Raw genomic sequence first — 21,379 nt, 5'->3', positions numbered from 1 at the left:
GCCACTGACATGTGACTGTAAAGCTGGGTTTGTTGGCTGCGCTTCTTCCCATTTTTTATTATTCCTCTGAAAGTCAGAGGAGCACCTTGATGCTCATCACCTTCTGCTGGAAGTGGTTGTGGCACAGTAGTTGGTAATATCAGAGGCTGTTTTTACATGTTTCCATTTTCCTGTGCCTTCTTCCCTAGGGCTGTGTCTTGGGTTCATTCTGGGAGCTGTGGATTGCTGTATGAGACTCACATGAGCAAACAGCTTTTTCTGAGCCCTTGGTGGTTTTGGGTTCTGGATGCATGAGCATTACCTTCACATTCCATATCACAGGAAACAGCATCTTTTCCTTATGTTAGCCAAGGCCTTGCCTGTGCTGACAGCAGTTTCCCACAGTGAAGATAGCCACATTTCATGTTGTGGAGGCGCTTCACTTCTGGAATGTGTCATACTGCTGTGCCTTTTAGCGAGGAGTTAAAGAGTAAAAACTGCTGTGAAGGAGAACACCTGCAGTGAAGTATCAAATCAGTGTGGGGATTTGCTAGAATGGGCTAGACTCTGTGATGGCCAAATAGACTTGAGCAGCTGCTAGAGAGAGTTGGGTGGGGAGCAGGTCACAGCAGCAGAATGTGGTACACAACTGGTGCTTCGGACTGGGATGGGACTTTCAACCTCATTTACAACTAGAATTGCTGGGGAAAAATCCAAGTTTCTAAATTGTTTGTTCTTCAAAAAGATGAAAAACAGTGCCAAAACCCACTGACAGCCTTTGTTGGCAAATGGCATCTAATGGGTTGGAGTTAATGCTAACAGTTTGTACAGATGGGTAATCACTCCCCTTCATTCCCTCACCTTCCTTACACAGTTAATATGTGCTAAAAATAAAGGGTTTCCATTCTGTGTAAAAGGGCTGTCAGTAATTCTGCAGAATGTCAACCTGTTGTAAATTGGCATTGTGGTGTGTTCACGATGTCATAAGCTTTTACTTTGCTTGCTAATATTCTTTTACCTTGCAATTTTAAAATGTAAGTGGCATGAAAATAGCTTGTTTTAGTCCCACAATGGCACAGATGACAGTGAAAAGAAAGCTTTTACACCTCTAAGAGAAGGATATCTCAGTATGAGGTACCTTGGCTGGATTTCTGAAAAAATGATGAAAAATTATGAGAGTTGAAAAAATTAGGGATTGGTGCTGACACCCCTGTTTTTTCTCTCAGTAAATAATAGTGGGGATAAATATCTCTGTTCTTAAGATGTGGTGCTCATTTTTCTCAGTTACATTCAGATCTAGTTAAGTGAATTCAAACCTAGGAAGTTATAGGCAAGTTTTGAGCCAGTATTGTCTTTTTAACCTCAATGAAAATGGAAGAATGCCTCTTAAACTGCTTTCTTTTCATCTGAAGATTAAGAATGAGTAATAATATATTATTCTAACATTTTAGAATGCAGTGAGATGACTTTTTTGCTTCAGACTTCAGAAACTTGGTATTTATTCTAATGAGTTTCTTTTGTCCAATTGGTTGTCGTGCTGGCATTTTCTCAAAGTCAAAAATTAGTCAGTTTTGACTTCCTATGCAATTTACAAAAAATAAAAATAAATCATAGTCCTGTCCAAAGCCAGTATAAAGAACTTAGGTCTGAAGTGTATTTTTCTTGTTACTTCATTCTGTCTGGCTGAAGAAGAGTTGAAAACCACATTCCTTTGAGAGCTGGAGTGCTGGCACAAGTGCACAACAGCCCATTGCTGGCAAGAAGAATGCTGTACACTTGCAAATTTGTTTATTTCTATTTTTCTTATTTCTGTAGAAATCAAGATAGGGCCAATTAAAAACAAATAAATTATTGATGTGATTTTTATTATTTTGCTATGTTAGTGTGTGGTGGTGTTGCATATTGAAACTTTGAGGCTATGAGATTATTTAGTAAAAGGCAATGCTTTGTAGGCATATTTTGTAATACTGCAGTTGTGTAAGCTTTAAAACTCAAGTATTTGCCTCCTTGTATGGAAACAATTCAGTTATTCACTGGATCCTTTCCTGCCACAATTAAGGATGTCATTTCCAGCTTAGTTGGGCTTTTAAAGCAAGATTGAGCTGGAGTTCAGGCCTTATTCAGATTTTAAATTGATTGTTGAAACTCAATAATAAGAATCCAGTGATTGATCACATCTCATTTAGTGCTGGTGTAGCTGTGTTAAGCAAAGCACGCATCTAGGACTTAAGGGAGGAGATACCAAGACTCTGTGACCACATCAGTGGGATGAAACCACAGTAGTCTCAGTGTTGTACCATAAAATCTGCATCATCTGAAGTATGGTCTGCAGTTTTCTTCTCCTCTATGCTAATAAAGGTCACTGTCTTTAGAGAGAGGCTCTTGGACATAGCGATATGGAGAGTGCTGTTTATTCAAATGGGTTTGCCCTTTCAAGTCTCTGCAGTGAACTCACAAAGGCACTACTGGTGTTTCCAGACAGAAGTTATGGGAAATTTTTTTATATGTTTTGCTGTCACTTTCCCCTCTGGTAACCTGATCTTTTAGTGTACAATTTATATTTAAATGAGATCCTGAATTGAGGATCTTAACTGCTGAATTGCATTTTTTTAAAGATTATATTGGATAATGGATATTTGGTCAGAATGAGAATGCTGCAAGTAAGATGGAATTGTTTAAAGAGCTGAAAATAAGAAAAATTTACTAGCTTTCCACTTCACCCTCAAAATTTTGGATTTCACTTTTGGCAACCAATCTCCTCAGCCTGTCACTGTCACACCACCAGGACTGTTGGCTGTCTTTAGTTCTCAATCCGCCACACATGATGTAAAATTAAGGTTGTCTGTCATTCAGGGCCTCAAATAGGTTGATAGCAGAAATCATGTGGAGTTTTCAAGGCTTAGGGAGTAGAGTCAGAGGAATATTACAGTTGGAACTTTGCTTGATTTATATCTAAACTTGTAAAAATTATTAGCCTGTAAAGGGCTGTATGTGTGTAAATATAAAATACAGAAGGAGAGAGCCAACAAGCAGATAAGGTACCAGACACAGCAGTTCTCTCTCTTTGCAGGGAGGTACTGTGACTTGCTGTGTAGCTGTAAGGACTGTTCGAGCTGCAGTGACTTGAATTCTTGTTCCTGTTTACAAGTTCTCTTTGAGAAGGTCTGAATGATTAATAAAAGTTTGTTGATAGCTTCTATTTCATTATCCATGGGATCCAAAAGGGCTGATCTGTGCTCTGGTCCCATTTAGAATAGCAAGCTGGGCCAGCAGGGGGAAAGCTAATGTGTTTGTGACAAACAGTGGCTCCCTGCCTGCTGTAAATAACCCTTGCTTTTGGGAAAGGGAAAAAGCAAATGCAATAAAGAATTTAAAAGCAAAGCAGAAGAATTGCTGTAATAGAGGACAGCTGTTGGTTTGCATCTGGCATCATTGAGCCACTTTTGGATTCACACAAGATTGTGTGTGCCAGAAGTTCCTTTTACGAGAGCAACCCTTGAGCTCCCCTGCAACAGACCTGCACAATGAGGCGAGCGTGGGGGAGAAGGAAGGGAGAGAAATAAATTATGCCCTGTAGCTCTTGTTTGCCTTGCAGCGCCCACCAGGATGTTTCACTGGAAACTTCTAACGAAGTGTTGTGAAGTGAGTGACTCTGGCAACATCTGCCTTGCTAGAGAAGGCCCTTGAGACTGTATCCAAATCCCTTGGGGCTGGCTCCCTTCAGGGAAGACTGCCTAGTGATCAGCCCCAGGCTTTTTTCTGGGCCCATGGGAGCCTCTCTATTGCCATGATATGAATGTAATGGTTTGTGCAGTTTTTGTTTCAACTTGCCTGAAATAAAGCGAAGGGGCCCAGCGCAGTGACGTGGTACCATCTGAAACTGAGGGGCTGTGCCATGGGCCTGGGGGAGACAGGAGAGCTTAGGCATGGCAAGGGATTTGATTTGGGAGCTGTGGGGGGACATGACATAAGCTGACACTCTAGGGCAGATGGGAAGTGCTTCCTTGCCTATAGCTCTTGGGAAGGCTCCTTGGAATGGTTTTGTATTTGGAAATAGACTTGAGATTTGGTTACGATTTGGTTGTGGTTGGATCTCCTTGGGTTGGCTTGTTAGAGGCTGGAAGGGACCTAATCCATGTATAGTGGGTAGTCAGCAGCCCAGGAGTGAAATATAAAACACAGATGTTTGACAGGAGGGATAGATGTACCCCTTACATTCTCCACCCTTTAGAGGTTGGTGGTCTGTACATTCATATAAAATACTCATCTTCTGGTGGTTTGGGAGGGTGTGCCCCTCCCATTTTGGAGGCTTATGATAAGATTGGTTAGTTGATGTTTGATGTAAATTAGTTTATATCAAAGTATGTGTTTGTGTCCTGTAAACAAGGAAAACAATGGCTGGTTTATTAACTGACAGGAGAGGAAAAGGTGGATTTCCATGTGCATGGAACAGCCCATCCTTGTTGTGTGAGCTGCTCTTGAAAGTCATCATGAAATAGGAAGCAGCCTGCATGGCTATCAAGGCCACGGCTTTTTCCTTCACTCATTATTTACACTGCAAAGAAAATTAAATTGTTGTGGTATGGGAGGGAAATAAGCTATCCCAAAATTTGGCAGGGTCAGAATTACAGCTTTCCTAAACTGTTCTCTCTCCCCCTTTCCCCTCGGTAGTGTGATCACAGGGAAATCATACATGCCTTTGTCTGCTTTGCATACAGGTAGTGCTTCCAACATTTATTTTGGAGAAAAGATCCCTGCTGGAGATGTATGCAAATTTCATGGCCCATCCAGACCTGTTTTTGTCAATTGCAGCTGGAGCCACTCCCGAGGAAAGAATTATCTGCTTTGTGGAGTATTATCTAACAGCTTTTCATGAAGGCCGAAAGGGAGCAGTTGCCAAGAAGCCCTATAACCCTATAATTGGTGAAACGTTTCATTGCTCGTGGGATGTGCCTAAAGATAAAGTGAAAGCATTCAGAACTAACGGTGCCTCCACGGTTTCTAAGGACTCAACCAAGGAGCTTGGCCAGGACCAGTCCACGTGCTACAAGCTGAGGTTTGTAGCTGAACAAGTGTCTCATCATCCACCAGTATCGTGCTTTTACTGTGAGTGCAAAGAGAAGAAAATGTGTGTGAACGCTCACGTATGGACCAAAAGCAAGTTCATGGGCATGTCAATAGGTGTTTCTATGGTAGGTGAAGGTAAGAAAAGTGCTTTTATTCTGCTTTTTTTGAGCTAATATTTCTGGGTGCCAGCAGAAATCCAAATGTTTTCCTGTTTGCTCTCCCTCTGACCTTTCATTTGAACCTTATGACTGTTTGCTTTTGAGAAGTTTGGAATTAAAACTGTCGGGTTTGTATAACCTTTTGCTGTCCAGATAGAATATGAAATGCACATTATATATATAAATGTGTGCTTATATTGATGAGACTCTGTTAATATATGGCCAGACTTCAGAAATAATTGTTACAATAGCAAATGACAAATTATAGCATAGTCTGTAAGAATATTTTTGTCTTGTTCACTTTTAAAGTAATATGAGATTTGGTGTTCACAATAGGAACAAAACAACGAGAAAAAAAAACATTTTTGCATAAGCCTAACATTTGTTTTTCATAGTTGCTGCAAAGAATCATGATTTCTGTAGTGTTTACAAAGTTAATGCATTTTCATACTCTTTCTAGAAAGTCTCATGGTAGAAGTGTGAGTCCTCATTTTCTATATCATACATATGCAGTCTGCATTCTGATAAGTCATTGCTCTCAACTTGAGTTCAGAAATACAGTGAGTCACAACAAATCCTTGATGGATGATCCGAACTGATACAGACACTTTTGCCAGTATTGTTACTGACTGTTAATGCATTGAGATAAGTGTGTTTCTAAGCAATTTACTCCCTTTGACCATTTGAGAGTAAGATGCTATGTATGGATTTTAGTGTTTTGCCTTAACTAATTTTTAGACTGTAGTCTCAGAAGTATGAGGTACACTTGCTTTTTTTTGTCACCATTATGTGAAATACTATGGTATTAGAAGCAGTAAAAAACTGGAGTGGGAAATGCAATGGTTTGGTTTTGCTTATTAATAGCAACAAAATAATTATGGTGAAAAAATACAGGTATATTCTGCTATTTCCTCTATCTAAAACTAAAGATCAGTGTAAAGGACACAGTAGCTCCTTCCCTGATGGCAATAGATTCCCTTTTTTTAATAGAGGAGACATGAAACCTCCTTACTACTGGTTTTGATATCCTTGAGATAAAGTCTGTGTTAGCACGTGTGTTTCCTTCCTGTGACTTAGGTATTTTGCTTTGAATGCGGAGTTAAGGAAGTTGGGAAGGGAGTGTCAAAGGGAAGCTGGTCTGTCTGTCTCCTGCCTGTACTACTGCCAGCCTGAGTCATTGGCTTAACATTCTGCATTTTTCTGGTACATGCTCATTTCTAGTACTCTTTTGCTCACTGAAGGGAACTATTTAATGGAAATAAAATTAAACACAAAGTCACTTATGATTATGTAGGAGTAGGGAAATTTCTTTCTCTTGCTGCTAGCGCACACAGTTCCCTGGGATTGGGGGTGTCTACTGTGGGGATTATTTAAGACTTCAAAGCCCTGATGTGTCCCAGTTTTGAGAGAGAAAGGGTCTAAGAATTAACTGCTTACTCACCCCAAGGATTGTTTAATGTGTGCTTGTGAGAATAAGTTCTTCCCTGTATGCTTTCTTTTTTTCATGATCCTGGAGATATCCCAGGAGTGGAGGCGGGCTTTGGGGAACATCTGCTGTAGCAAACTCTTTTATTCCAAGGTTTGCTGCTGTCTTTGTGATGTGCATTCTGGGAGGAGGTCTGGGTTCACCAGTTTATAGTTACTATTCATCTTTTTGTTCATGTAAGCAGTGCAAAAGTAGGGACTTTCACAGTGGCAGCATTTCTGGGAAGCGATGGAGACACTTTAGTGCAGCTCAAGCATTTCTATTGCATGTTGAGAAGTGGCAATGGGCAGCAAGAAGTTGTACTTGAGGCTTTTCTATCATCTGAAAACAACAAGCCTAAGCCTGACAGCCTCAGTTTAAAATGCCAGCTTTGCAGTGCAGTTCCTTTGCTTGAAACTGCACTTTCTTTAATTTTTTTTGTTTATTTATTTTAGGTCTAGAGAAATCTTCCTGATTGAGTTGGTGTGTGGATTTGTCAAGCTGTGCAAAAATTAGAGTCTGCTGCAGATGCTTCTTTCTTATGTGCTGCATAAGTATAAATTCTGTAGTAGATTGAGGTCAGCACGAGTACCAAGGAATACATTGCTGAACCGACAAAAAGGAGCTGCTGGACTAAAAGCGGGGAAAACCTAAGCCTGTATTTACTGCCTAGTAATGCAGGGCTTGGTCATTTTTTTAATGTGAAATATAATTTGGAGATTTTCTTTCTCTGTGTTTAGGGACATGTTAGAGTTGCAGCATTTCATATGGGCTGAATTAGTCTAGCAAAGGAAGTGAGTTGGGCTGTGGAAAGGTGCTGTTAGTCAGAAGGCATATGAAGCTGCTTACGGTAGGTAGAAGCTAAAGTTAGCTCCTTGGAGAAACTTTGGCAAACCAAGGTTGGCCAGTAAGGTTGTAGAATCTTAAACTGTTAAAAGCAGATGAAATGAGTTTCAGGGGAATGAAATATCACTGATCCTGCTTTTGATGAGAGACTAACCATCTCATGGATCATCAAAATCTCTGGGTTTTGATTGTTGTGAGGTTTTTTTGCTACTGTACATTGGATGACTAAACTAATCATGTGCTGTTGTTGGGATTTTGTCTCGTCCCTTTCTCCTTTTTTTTTTTCTAATTTCCCCTCATTATGAGCATTCAGGCCTTTTTTTTTGCCTGTTGCTGGAGTTAAATTATGTACAATGTTAAATTATGAACCTTTTGACTTTTTCTAAGACCAGTAAAGATTTAAGATGTGGCATCATGTTACTTGAAAGACAGTTTCCTTGATACCTCTAATATCACTATCAATAATGGACTTGTGTCCATTTTGAGAGTTGGGTTAGATAATCCTGCTGTTGGTTTGATAATAGTTTATTATACTACAGATTAAATCAGTACTAATCAATATATGAGAGGGGAAAAAGGTCCTTCCAAACAAGTGTTAGAGAACTGTAATTAATATTTTGGATGATTTAGTGGTAGTGAGTGACCATCTTGTTCCGTTCAGATATGTATCAGGACAGTTTTGTTTGACCAGGTTGCCCAGAGAAGCTGAGGATGCCCCATCCTTAGAGGTTTCCAAGACCAGGTTGGATGGGGGTGTAAACAACCTGGTTTAGTGGAAGATGTCCCTGCCCACAGCAGAGGGTTTGGAACAAGATGATTTTTAAGGTCCCTTCCAACACAGGCCATTCTGTGATGATTCTGTGACAATGACCAGAAACTTCATTGTAGCCTAATGTTGAATACGGGCAACTTTGGTGTGTTTTGAAACCTTGCTCTATACTGAACAATACTGTCTGTGTCCCTCCAACAGTTCAGTGAAGCTTTTTCTGCTGCAGTTGGCTGTTTGCAGAAATAAAGTAGTACCAAATTTTTGGACCTATAGGGTGTAAGGAATATAGTAATGGTAATGTGTCTATGGAGGCTTTGAATCATATTTTTATAGAAAGTCCTTAGATGTATAGAGCACATTGCTTTTTATGTGTTTTATTAGAACCTGACCTAGAATGTCATGGAAGTATAAAGGTTTATAAAGGAATTCAAAGAATTAGAGTATTTAAGGATGGTATGGTCTTGGCACACAAAGGGTACAGCTCAGTGTCTCAGTGGTGTGATTTTTTTTTTGTGTATATCATACCTCAAAGTGACTGAGATTTTTATTTTTTTTCTGTCTGTGGTTTTTGTTTGTTGATTCAAAGTAAGTATCAGTTGCAGAGATGCAGAACAAGTGGGAGAGTACTGCTGGAAATCCATGTGGGGAGCTGTTTTATATACTACCCTTTCTTCATCTCGGGTCATGATGGCTTGCTAATGAAATGTCGCAACTTTTCTTTACTGTATGACAAAATCCTCATTTTTCAGAGTAGTCAAGCACTGAGTTTCCTCAGGTGAAAGCCACCCTGAATAAAAAAGAGGGTATTTTGCATGAAAGAACTTACACTACATGTGCAGTCCCTAATTCTGGTTAATGTTAATTATGTACTAATGAAAGAGTGAGGGAGGAGATGAGGCTGTAATGAACAGGGTCACATTAAGATTTAAATTAGCAAAGGATGAGAAAGTCAGTATAAATATTTAATGGTTTTTACGTGGTCCATAGGATGTTTAAACGATACTGGTTGTAGGGTAAGGATGCTGTGGTGAGCACAACTCAGTGTCAACTGTGCCTGTTCCTTTTCTGGTCCAGAGCAGCACAATCCAACAAAAAGTTATCTTTGATAACTTTTTTTGTTATCTTTGATTTATGGGTTAATTTTGCAGAGAGAATAAAGTGCATTTAAATGGATTGCTCTGTATTGTCAAGTGGCTAGTTACACCTGGTATTTTCACTTCTGCTGTTTTAAATGCTCTAAAAAAGCGGTGAGTTACAGGCTTCCAAAAATTATTTTTCTAAATTGAAAATCAGGTTGAAAAGATCTGATAGGTGGTTAAAAGGTTCAGTGCTCTTTCCAGGATAAATTTAAAGGAAAGCAATGAATGTTTTTAACTCTTCTTTTTCTCTTCTGTTTAAATACATGTATGTGTATGTATTAATAGATAATTAATTTCTAGATTATAATTTTTAGTACTGAGAAATGAGTGACTTTTTAATTTACCAGTCACAAAGTTTGATAGCTACATGCAATTAGAACTACCTAAATATTTCCCTAAGAACTCCTTTTTGTGTTAATATTTTTATCCCAGTGTTTTAAGACCTGTTTTCATATAGCATGGCACTGATTACCTAATTTAGCAAATGGTTCCAGTCTTTGAAAAATGAGCAGTGCTCAACACAGCTGCTTGGAAGGTTTGAGACAGTAAGAGCGCAGTTCTGGCATCTCCTGTTTCTCTGTGGGCATCTGGGCAGTTGGTCATGCACAACACCCTGAGTGTGACGCTCATCCCACGTGTAACTTGTTCCTCTTTGTGTGTTATGAGAAACACAGACAGGGTGAAGAGCTTCTTAACCAAGGAAACTGTCCCAGGCCCCTGGTGTCCCACGTGCCATTTGTTGTTCAGATTGATCCATGCAGGCAGTGGGAAGCATTAAATCCCACATGTCTCTTCTGCAGTTTATGGATCCAGAGCCTCCTCTGGGGTTTTTTGTCAATATGTGTTACTGGGAAATCAATTCACAGAGCTGCAGCATCAGTGAGGGACGTGCAAGAGTCAAACTGGGAAAATGATATGCCAGGACCTGTAATGCAGACTGAGGAGTCATGGATGGGGGTGTGACTCTGAATACATTGCTGCAGTCAAAAGGAGGAGTAAATGGTGTCGAGGACATTTCAAGGGGGAATTTCAATATTCTGCAATGTTTTATAACAAATTCACCCTTTTCTGTAGCATTTTTTTTCCTAACAAACTAGGTTACTAAATCCACTGTTCCTCCCAGAGTGCTGGTCTGGTGCAGTTGTCCGTGTGTAATTGTTGCCTATAAATACTTTAGATTTTTTTTAAAGGAATTGGAAGTTTTTGAACAAACTCTTTGATGTGAGAGGAAAAAAGTAAAAATGGGAGAATATTCTACCACTTTTCATGTGTATTTACTTACAGCCATTTTCAAACTAAACATGAATCATCCCTTACAGCAGGGAAGCAAGGGAAGAAAAATAGCCTGTGTATTTTCCAGCAGTTGTTTTTAAAGATCAGTTGCAATGTAATGATTATCAGCAGATGTTAAAATTACACTTTGTGAAGTAACTGTTAGCTTTCAGTTAATTGGCTTTTAATTTCTTGAGATTGACACTTATAGCTGGGTAGGGAGTTAATTCAAATTGTGGTACCTATTACAAATGTTAAATCTCAGTGTAATTTTTGTCTTCCTCTCCCCTAAGGGAGCACAGGTCTCTGTTCAGATGTGGTGGTGCAGCCACAGTGTTTGGGGTGCTTCACTCAAACGAGGCTTTGCATGTGGGCTCTGCAAACAGTGGAATGCAAAACAGGTTAATACTAAAAGTATTATCAAGGCATGGTTATTTCAGATCTCCCCTTTAATCTCTTTTAGACTGTAATTATGGAGCTGGAGTCATATTTCAAGTGAGATAGCACTTCATTTAAAAATGTATTTATTCAGGTGTTTAAGGAATTCAGAAAATATGCTACCGGGTGCTAAAAATACTGCCAAGAGAGCTGGGTTCAGATTTTAATATCTAACCTGCTGTGGTGGTTAAATATTTACATTGAAGGTCACTGCTGCTGTTTGCTCTCCACTTTAAATGTGCTTGGCAGCACTGCAGCTCTGAGTCCCTTCCACCTGAGTAGGGAGAAAAAAGCTCTTGATCCCATCAGGGGGACAGAAGCAAACCTATACCCACCCATAAGGAAATTGGATTTATCATGCCAGTTTCCTCTGACATCAGAAAACATCACATACAGTGATAGTCAGAGGAGGATGGGAGACTTTTTACAAGGGCATGTGGTAACAGAAAAAGCAGGGGGAGTGGCTTTAAAATGAAAGAAAGTAGGTTTAGGTTAGATATTAGGAAAAAATTCTTTACTGTAGGGCTGTTGAGGTGCTGAAACAGGCTTCCCAAAGAAATTGTGGATGCCCCATCCCTGGAAGTGTTCAAGGCCAGGTTGGATGGGGCTCTGAGCAGCCTGGTCTGGTGGAAGGTGTCCCTGTCCGTGGCAGGGGAGTTGGAACTCTAAGATCTTTAAGGTCCTTTCCAATACAGGCCTTTCTGTGATTTTGCGATTGTTCTTTATTAACTTAATGCTATTATTGCATCCATTTGATGAGTTTGATAACCAGAATAGTTTTTTTTTTTAGTAAAAGTTCTTCCTGGCTGCATGTCCAGGATGAGTTGGGTAGTTCAGCCTTCCTGCAGTGTGTTCAGCTTGGATGTCTCTGCAGGTGTGAAGCCGAGGAAGCTTGAGGCAAAATGTGTGTGTGTGTTCTGGCTGTGTCCTCCTGGCCTTTCCCTGCTGGTTAAGGGTTCAGCTCATGACACGAGGAAGTTGTAACCTGCCAAGACTAAATGATTAAAGGTCCTTTTAAGACATGCTTTTTCCATGTGCTTTTGCACTCCCAGCTCCTTGTGTCAGACCTGCTGGAGTGGACATGCTGGCTGTGTCGCTGCTGGGAGGCTGAGGTTGCAGAGGTTCTGAGAACAACTGCATGACTCTGTTCTGGTTTGCAAATGTTTTCCTGTGAAATAGTTTCAGAAGGCAGAAGTGAAAAATTGCAGAGTTTCCTGTGCCTGTATTTAGTTTTGTTAGCTGGAGACAATATTCAAGATCAGGGCTCTCTTACAGCTCTGTGCTTTTAATTTTGAGTGTGTTTTTGTGTTTCCATGCAGCGTTAAAGGCATATTTTCATATTGGCAGCAGTAGTGTTGTGTTTCTCTTTAATGCTTTTTCATCATTAAATGTGAGATCACTTTGAAAAAGTAGTGTCAGTATTCCCTTAAACAGATAGATTAATCAATACCACTAACAGTGTGTTCTTCCCCTGCCTGCCCCAGGGTGAAGGCAAATGGGCTCAAGCTCATCTTGTTTCTAAACAGATCCTATTACTGTGTCAAAATAACTTTCCTGCTCTTTTTTTTCAATATTTCTGGGTTCTGAGTTCTTCCTGTGATGGGTTATTTTCAGGCCCTGTTGTGAAAAAATATTTTCAAAGCTGTCATTTTTGCCTTTAGGCAGTTAGTAAATGGGACACAAAAGACTGTAAAACTCTAATAAAAAATACACTGCAGACATTTGGCATGATCTAATTCTGCGTGCAGGGTTTATGGTGCTCTTTTCCTGGTCTTATGTCCTGCTATCCTGAAGATCAAACTACAGTTTTTATGGGGCTAGAGTTGTATCCTTAGCCCCAGGGGAAGCTGCAAAGGTCTGATCAGGAAAGCAACTTTCTTTGTGCAGCTTCCAAGTAATGTTGAAAAACTGCTGCTGTTGTGTGTTGTTTTTAGTTACCGCCTGATAGTGCTGAGGGTGGAGGAACCTTTACAGAATGAGATGGAATTACCAGCAATTTTCTCTGGCTGGTAGAGACACTGGACTTGGTGCTTGTAGAGCAGTGGCCCTGCTGCACCTCTCTTTGATTATGCAAGATTTTTTCAAAGCCCGTGTGGGAAACCAGGCATTTGGAAATTAAGGAGCAAAGTTAATGGGAAGTTTGTAGATGCCATGTTTCCATGTTGTACCCACAGAGACTTAGAGCCTTTCACAGCATCAAGAGGAAATTAGTGGAGGACATGGCTGTTTCTAACTGAATGGAGAAGTGAAGAGTCCTTTGGCCATGCCCGTATTTTTTCCTGGAGGGAGATTATGATATGACACTGAGAGACCATCTGAATTTTCAGTATGGCTTTTTAGGTAGACATTCTATGCTTTTCCAGCTTTTAACAGTAATGCAAAGTAAGGAACCCAGTCAGATTTTCTGAAAAGTCGTTTGGTACTAGGCAGGACCACAGGGTACACAGTCAAATTGGATGCTTTTGAAAATGCTTGTTGGAAAAAACTTTTTCCAGAGAGCAGAGTTTCTTAGCAGACAGTGCCCTCCTTCAGGGGGAGCTGCACCTTGTGCTCTCCATGGATGTGCATTTTGATGGTGGTAATTGATTAGTGACCATCAGGTCTTGTCAGTGAACCTTTTATCACCTTGCTTTCTCCTCTTCCCGAGCAGGTGTTCTTCACTTGCTGGAACACGAAGAAGAGTATGTCTTCACCCTGCCCAGTGCCTACGCTCGCTCAATCCTCACCATCCCGTGGGTGGAGCTTGGAGGGAAAGTCAACATCAATTGTGCCAGAACGGGCTATTCTGCCACCGTCACGTTCCACACCAAGCCCTTCTATGGAGGGAAGGTCCACAGGTACGGGAATTACTGTCTGACTCTTGTTTACCTGCTGCAGGATTTCAGGGGAAAGGCTCTTAGGCATCTGTTCAGTTCTTCTGTTGCAATATTTTGCAGACATATAGCTGAAATTCTTTTCCTAGTAGTGCTGGAGATGACTTAAAGCTTTAGGGCAGTTTATTGTAGCAATACATATTATGTTGTCTGACTGATTTGGATGTATTTCTCTCATTAAAATATAGTGAATGTATCTCTCCAGGCTTTGTTGCTTGTAAAAGTTGCTGTAAGTGCAGGATCAGAAAAGTATGTGTGGAAAAGGTGATATTTTTGTTACCCTCTGCTGTTTCTGTGTGAGTCTTGTAGATGAACTGGTGTTCTAGGTGGAGCTCCTGAAAAGAGGAAAGAAGCAAAAGTGTCACTGCCCATAGTGGTAGCTCCCTGCTGGGGACTCCCACCTCTGCACTGAAATTACAGATGTGGAAATGTTATTCACCTTCTTTGGTTCCCCTTTTACTCAGGGTGTGAAGAGGTGCTGTGCAAGACAGCCTCTTCTCTTGCTTTCATGCTCAAGTTGATGTCCCAGTCATTAACAGCAGACCCCTTTCTTGTTCTGCTGTGGACTGTTGCATTGTCCAGAGGAGAGTGTGCTTTGCATGGTTACCTCTGTTTCATTTCAGATGCTATAACTATTCTTCCGTATGTGTGTCAACCATTTCAATGTTGTGTTCAGGTAAATGTCTACATGGGGCTGTTTTGACAGGGTTTTTCTTTAAAAGTTATAGATTAATAATTGGTGCCATCAGGGTGAGTGAAAATTTGGGGACACTGTGCTGTATTACTTTAGTAATTAAAATTGAGTTTACAGGAGACTTTCCATGGCTTTCTAAAGCACAGGTGTGCATGTTCATGGGCACACACACACAGAACTTCTCCCTGCATTTTGGTTTTCCTGTCCTGTCTATTTTGCTCACTCTCAGACCAGTTCTTTGGTGAGGTGGCTTTAATCATTGCCTGTGAGCAGCTGAGAAGTGAACTTGCGGAACTAAAGAAGAAAACAAAGAGACCCAAAGTTTTTGACATGGGTCTCTGACAGCATTATGTTCAGATGTGAAAGCATCATGTATTGAAAATGTCACATGAATGTCAGGGATTGTTTTTCAGGCTGCTGAGGTAACCATTTGGCTCTGGCCTTGAGCCAAGTATCAGAATTTTAAGTTGGGTTGCTGCTGAACTTAGCTAGAATGTCATCCCAAAGCTGTTGATGTGTTACAAGAGCTTTTCTGGGATGAGTCTTTCTTTTTGGAGGCAGCATCACTACTTTGAATAATCGATTTGTGGAGGTAGGAAGCTGCTTGAACCTTTAGCAAGGCAGTGCTTTCATGTGCTGATAATAAATTGTACCAGTTATTTTTGTGGTCTTTTTCCTCCCCCCTTGAATCAGGGTTACAGCCGAAGTGAAGCACAATCCAACGAACACCATTGTGTGCAAGGCGCAGGGAGAATGGAATGGCACCCTGGAATTCACTTACAGCAACGGAGACACCAAAGTGATTGACACCACCAAACTGCCTGTTATCAGGAAAAAGATCAGGCCCATAGCAAACCAAGGGCCGCTGGAATCGAGGTAAGGGCAGAGGCTTTGCAGTGCTGTCCTGAACTTTGGGTGGGAACAGAGCAGGGAAGCCAACTGCAGGTCTGACTGCTGTGGTTCAAAAATTCCTTGCTTCCTACAGCACAGAAATCTGGGCACAGAGAGCTGAGGCTGTGTATTGGTTCCTTGGAGCATAAATTATGCTGTAGTGACAAGTGAATCAATTTTGTAGATGGGGAAAATGCCTGTATTTGTTTTAATCAGCATCTGGAAAATGGTAATGCAGTGTTTCCACCTGCTTCTTGGAGTGATTGCAACATGGTAGGCAAATCAGTCAGTTTGTTGCAAGTAATTCAAACTGGTATATATATGTTGCATATCATTGAAACTGGTACTTAATGTTTTATGTATTTTAGAATATGTATTTGTATAAATATGTGTAAAATATGAGGCAGTATGAGATATAAAGACACAGGTACTGGTGGTTTTGAGGCTCTTGATATCTACATCATGTGCCTAACTCTGACTAGGTACATTAGAAAAAAAACCTGTTCTGTATCCACTTCAATAACTGTTGATGTTTATCTTCACAAAAATCAATACTTTATTGAATTTAGGAGCATTTTATTGGAGGATTTAAAAATATGAGTTAAACTACATTTTATTATCTGTAAATGTCTTTTTATTTTACAAGGGTGTCTTGAGTCATTGTGCAGGGTCAGATACAATTTGTCTGCTTTCTAGACCACTTGCTTATCCACAAACTCATTTTTGCCCTGTAGTGTGGAACATAAAGATTATAGTAAATAAGGAAACCAGTAGCTTTTCGGTGTATTTATTTTGTTTTTTAGATACTAGTAAGCAAATTACATCCATCCAGTGTCTCTGCAGGATCCGCAGTTTATCACATTGTAAACACAAACTCATTTAAACAGCCCTGGACATATGTGAAAGCTATGGTTGGTTTCAGACAGAGAGCAGTTTGGATTAGATATTAGGAAGAAATTCTTTACTGTGAGGCTGGTGAGGCACTGGAACAGGCTGCCCATTGAAGCTGTGGATGATGCCTCATCCCTGGCAATGTTCAAGGCCAGGTCGGATGGGGCTCTGAGCAGCCTGGTCCTGTGGGAGGTGTCCCTGTCCATGGCAGGGATGGTGGAACTAGAGGATCTTTAAGGTCTTTTCCAACCCAAACCATTCTATGAGGGCTTTTCTCAGTGGTTTTCTGGGCAAAGTTTGTGCTAGGCTGATATAAGGCACTGTATCGGAGTGTGGTCAGCTGTCTGAGAAACGTGTAGCTGTGCTGGTAAATACTGTAACTGGGAATACAGAGCACAGACCTAGAGGGGCTCCCTAGAATCAGTTCCTCAGTTGGTGACCATGTAGGACCAGTCAGTGTCCCAGTTCAGTGCACTCCTGGGTTTTGGCTCCCTTATAATTCAAAAATTTAACTGCAGAAAAATGCAGAATTAATCGCCTGTCATTTGGGAGCCAGAGGAACATCAGTAAGGAATGTGAAGTGGAAATGGTAAAAATAAATCCACCTGCTTTGAGAAAAAAAGCTCAGGTGGTGAAGAGTCAGGAACATAATCTGCTGAGAAAACTGCATGGCAAAATACTGGGAGTTGAGTGAACCTGAAAATCTCTTCCACAGACATGATGACTATCCTAGGAGAGTGATGGTTCCCAAGCTGTGGGACTTGGAAATCTTGGTATGGATAGTGTGGCCTCAGCCTGCTGCTCACCAGACTGGTGTCCAGCAGCACTGGGCTGTGGCAGAGCTGTTCTCACCCTCCCTTGTGCTCCTTCTTCCTGGGCAGGCGTCTGTGGCAGCATGTCACCAACTCTCTGAAGGAGGGGAACATTGATGCCGCCACGGAGCACAAGCACCGCCTGGAAGAGAGACAGCGAGCAGAGGAGAGGCAGCGCGCGGCACTCACAACTCCCTGGAAACCCAAATACTTTGCCAAAGAGGTACTTGGAGTCTCTTGGTTTAGAGACCCTTTAGCAAGTTCCTGCTCAGGGGACAAGTGAATGTCTGTGGATTTTGTCATGGGCTGCTGTTGTTATGTACCACTGATTGCTTAAATTTTCTTTTTGACAGTCTGGCTCTTGAAGGAGGGCAGTGGACTTTTCCATGTCTATGTTGTGAACTTGTTCACTTTTCTTCAGTTAGATTTTTATCTGAATTTTTGGTGCCTAATGTTAGGCACATAAAGTGATGTGTTCTTCTGTAAAATTCAGCCCTTTTCAAATTCTGCATACTCATATCCCCTATAATCTTAGAATACTGAAATGAGCATGGTCTAGGGAGATTTATCCAGCTTAAGTAAGCATTGACATCCTAAACACAGTCTTGGGTTTCATCTGTGTGAAAGGAAATAGATTTTACCAAGTTCATCTTTCTCTTGGAGGAAAGGTGGAGGGATGAGACTGACTGAGGAGATTGTTACATTAGCTGCTATTTAAACCAGAATCTCTTGCATCTATCTTCTCATTACATCTCTTCCCTCCCTTGTAATTTTTTCCCTCCTGCCCGCATTACTTGTCAATTCATTAAACACAGAATTTTCAGGTGACAGGGATGGCTTCTTGTTTAGTCTTATTTTAGCTTTTGTGTGGACATACACATATCTGGTATTTATAAATCTTGTTTGTAAACTCTGCTTAATTTTCTTACAGGGTGATGGTTGGCTGTATGTGAATCCTCTCTGGAAGACCCATTGACAGGAGAGAGCAGTTGCCTCGTAACTTTACCTGAAAGGCATTAAAATGATACAGTATGTAACTTCAGGATAGGTCCTGCTCCCAGAAGATCCCCATGGGAAGCTATGTACTGTGAATGATGCATCTCAAAATAACCACGAGCTCGAAGTTTATTCAGGAGCCATTTTGTGTGTGCAGATCCACAGACACACAGGCACACGTCTGTCCCTAAGTACCCACGGTGTGCATGTGTTGTGTGTGCTATTTACACTACATGTAAACAGTACCAACACCAATAGCGACTCAAAGACCTTTTCCTCCAAGTGTTAGGGCACAGAACCCTGGCTGCACTCAGCCAGGGCTCCCTGAGTTGTGTGCTTGCAGGATCAGGCCCTATGCTAGTATTTAAGAAAATACTTTTTTATTAGTACTGGTTAATGTTTTTCTATTTTTCACTTTTGCCAAAAATGTTTTGCACTTAAAACGTGATATGTCTCTTAATGGCAGTCGTTCTGTCTGAACAGTCACCAAGTAACTCACTTTGACATAAGAATGATCCACTGGCTGTGCCCGCTCTGGGGTACTGAGTTCAGGGCGTGTTTCCTGTCACCAAGGAGTGTGAATTTCCTGCCACCCTAAAAGAAGTAGCAATACCTTCTCCAGAACGTTGTTCTTCACACTAACCCATTGTGTCCTCGCTGCTTTGTCTATTCATGCTCCAGCTGTTCAGTCAATCTCTGGTCACCACCCCTGAGCCAGCTGCTCTGGTATCTTTGGTCTTGCTGTGTAATGTTCTCTGACTGTTGTCATGCCAACACTTCTGGCTTACATTTTCCACTAAATGGGATTGCTTCTGGTAAAACATTTGGATGAGTAGAGATGATACAACTACCCTTCACCCATAAATCATTCCTTGATGTAAAAGTAACAATTTAGTAAATTATTCCACGGAGAGAATAACTTTATGAATGAAACAAATGGAATGGGATACAATTTGTTTTGTAGTGTTATAAAAAAATAATTAAAAAATCCTGTTGCTTGATCTTACTTTGTGAGGTACCCCCTGTGACACTGACAATGTGGATTCTAGAAGTATGTTAAGGTTTTGTTGCTTTATAGTTTGTATTTGTTGGAAGTGAAGATGCTTCTGAGAGAGCAGCAAAAGGAACATGTAAAATGTGCTCAGTGCTTCTTTCCACAGTGCCCCATAACAAAACCACTGTATTTCTATCACACAGTAGCATGGATGCCTGTCTGTAGAGCTGAGTAATTTTGTGCCTTTTGTCTGCTTTGTTCATACACTGACTTATGCTTGATAGATGCTACACGAAGATATCTAGGTCAAAGCACTGCTCACATCTGTCCTTGTGTGTCCTGCATTTTGTTTTTTCGGTAGATGTTAAAATCTCCTGAGCAGCCCAGAAGGCTCAGTGGAGGAGGTGTGTGCACAAGGAAACATTCCATTAGCTGTTCCTTTGGATTTGAACTAAAGATCTCTATTTAATGAAGGTGTGGCTACTTTTTCCTTCTGAATGCTATTTTGTCTTCTTGTCTGTCCTTTTTTTTTTTTTTGCACATTAGAAAGATTCATGTTCTAAATGATTTAAATCCTATTTTTTAAAAAAAAAGTGGATTGTATGAGCTTGGTTTTGTAACTGACACTTTTTTTTTAAGAGAAAAAAAAAATCTTATTTTTTAGGAATAGTTAATGTAATAGTTTTCTGTAAGAAAACCAAAATGATGCTCTTGTAGTAATCACTGAACTGCTACTGAGTATCATCAGGAACACTTGTACTTTATCACCTGCAAGAATTCACTTTATAATGGATCCACTCTTGTTCTAGAGATAAGTCTGATAAGTACCTAAAAGTATTCCTACAGTTTGTAGTATCATCACAAAGAGCAATGGAAAAAGCAGAGTAAAACCCCTGGAACACCCTCCCAGACCTCTCTCACACACCAAAGAACAAGACACATACTCACTAGATAGCCATTGCAAACCTCTGTGTGTCAGGCATGCAGGCCTGGGCCCCTGAAGGAGTAGACCTCTTTCAGCTGGGATGGTGTGACTGTCAAGGCTACAGAGATGCTGTAGCTGTTCTTTTAAGGAGAAATTTGAACAATTTTCTGCTTGTAATTTATTGAAGATTTTCTCTGTCTGCATGGTTGGTTGTTTCTGCATGCCAAGGACATTCCACATGTGCTCTGATCAATGTTTTGTTCCAATGCTATGAAGAATCCCCTAATGCCATTACCACTGTTTCTTTCCCAAATTAATGTGGGAGACACAAACGTAAGAAGTCCTTTCAGAAAAGATCCCATCAGCGAGAGATTTCAGAACAAGATTCACAAGTGTCATTTTATTTTTCTGATAGTATGTGTTCAGTATATTTTGCAGGACTGAAAAGTAAATATTCATAAGCCTTATTCTGTAGGTTGTTCCAATTGCTGTCTTGGAATTGCAAGTAAATACTTTCCTTTTCAAGTAGCCGATGTACACTGAATTGTAATGTAAAAACTTCCATGTACTTTTTTGTGCACACCTGTAGAAAGCCTATGCAACCTTTTTCTTTCTTAAATTAGAAATGTTCAGAAAGGAAATTTATACCTTTATCATTTAAAAGATGCTCTGGCAGTCTCTTCTGATTTGCCTTCCTTTCATAATTTGTGAATTTAAAATGAGAATGCTCATGAATAAAAGATTTGTTTCATTTAGTAGCGGGATGCCATTTCTCTTTCCATGGAAGCCTTAGTTCAGTGGTGTCAGTCACTGACTGTCCAGGAGCTGTGTATGACACCTGAGTGTGGTTCCCATGGAAGTGATTTGCCAGGTTAATCCAGGTTTGGTGTGGGGTTTTCCCACCCTGCTTATTCTCCCAGACACTCTGGAGGTAAGTTTTTTGTTTAAATTGGATAGCTCTACCCAGGGAAAATGGGGCTGGGCAGCAATAACAGCTTTAGGAAAGGCTGGGAAACATTTGCTTCATTTTGGCAAGTAAAAAGGAAATAGGTAAAGGTGCTTGCTTCTGAAAATCCTGTTTCATTTAATCTTTATCATCAACAGAAATTCCTGATTAGAACCTCTTAAAACACAAAACTCCGCATTATTGCAGCATTGGACACTTGCATG

The 21,379-nt window shown here is 40.6% G+C and overlaps 1 protein-coding gene across 1 annotated transcript in view; it reads left to right on the top strand.

Annotated features, from left to right (window-relative positions):
- Positions 1-20,969, top strand: part of OSBPL10 (oxysterol binding protein like 10) — a 112,479-nt gene extending 91,510 nt beyond the window's left edge. The window contains exons 8-12 of the mRNA XM_058830692.1: positions 4,698-5,181; positions 13,784-13,970; positions 15,394-15,576; positions 17,364-17,517; positions 18,226-20,969. Of these exons, the coding sequence (XP_058686675.1) occupies positions 4,698-5,181; positions 13,784-13,970; positions 15,394-15,576; positions 17,364-17,517; positions 18,226-18,270 (1,053 nt within the window). The 3' untranslated portion in view covers positions 18,271-20,969. The remainder of the gene's footprint in view (positions 1-4,697; positions 5,182-13,783; positions 13,971-15,393; positions 15,577-17,363; positions 17,518-18,225) is intronic.
- The last annotated feature ends 410 nt before the right edge of the window (positions 20,970-21,379 follow it).

This window comes from Poecile atricapillus, chromosome 2, assembly GCF_030490865.1.
Source record: "Poecile atricapillus isolate bPoeAtr1 chromosome 2, bPoeAtr1.hap1, whole genome shotgun sequence".
NCBI lineage: Eukaryota > Metazoa > Chordata > Aves > Passeriformes > Paridae > Poecile > Poecile atricapillus.
This window is presented reverse-complemented; position numbering and strand designations above follow the sequence as displayed.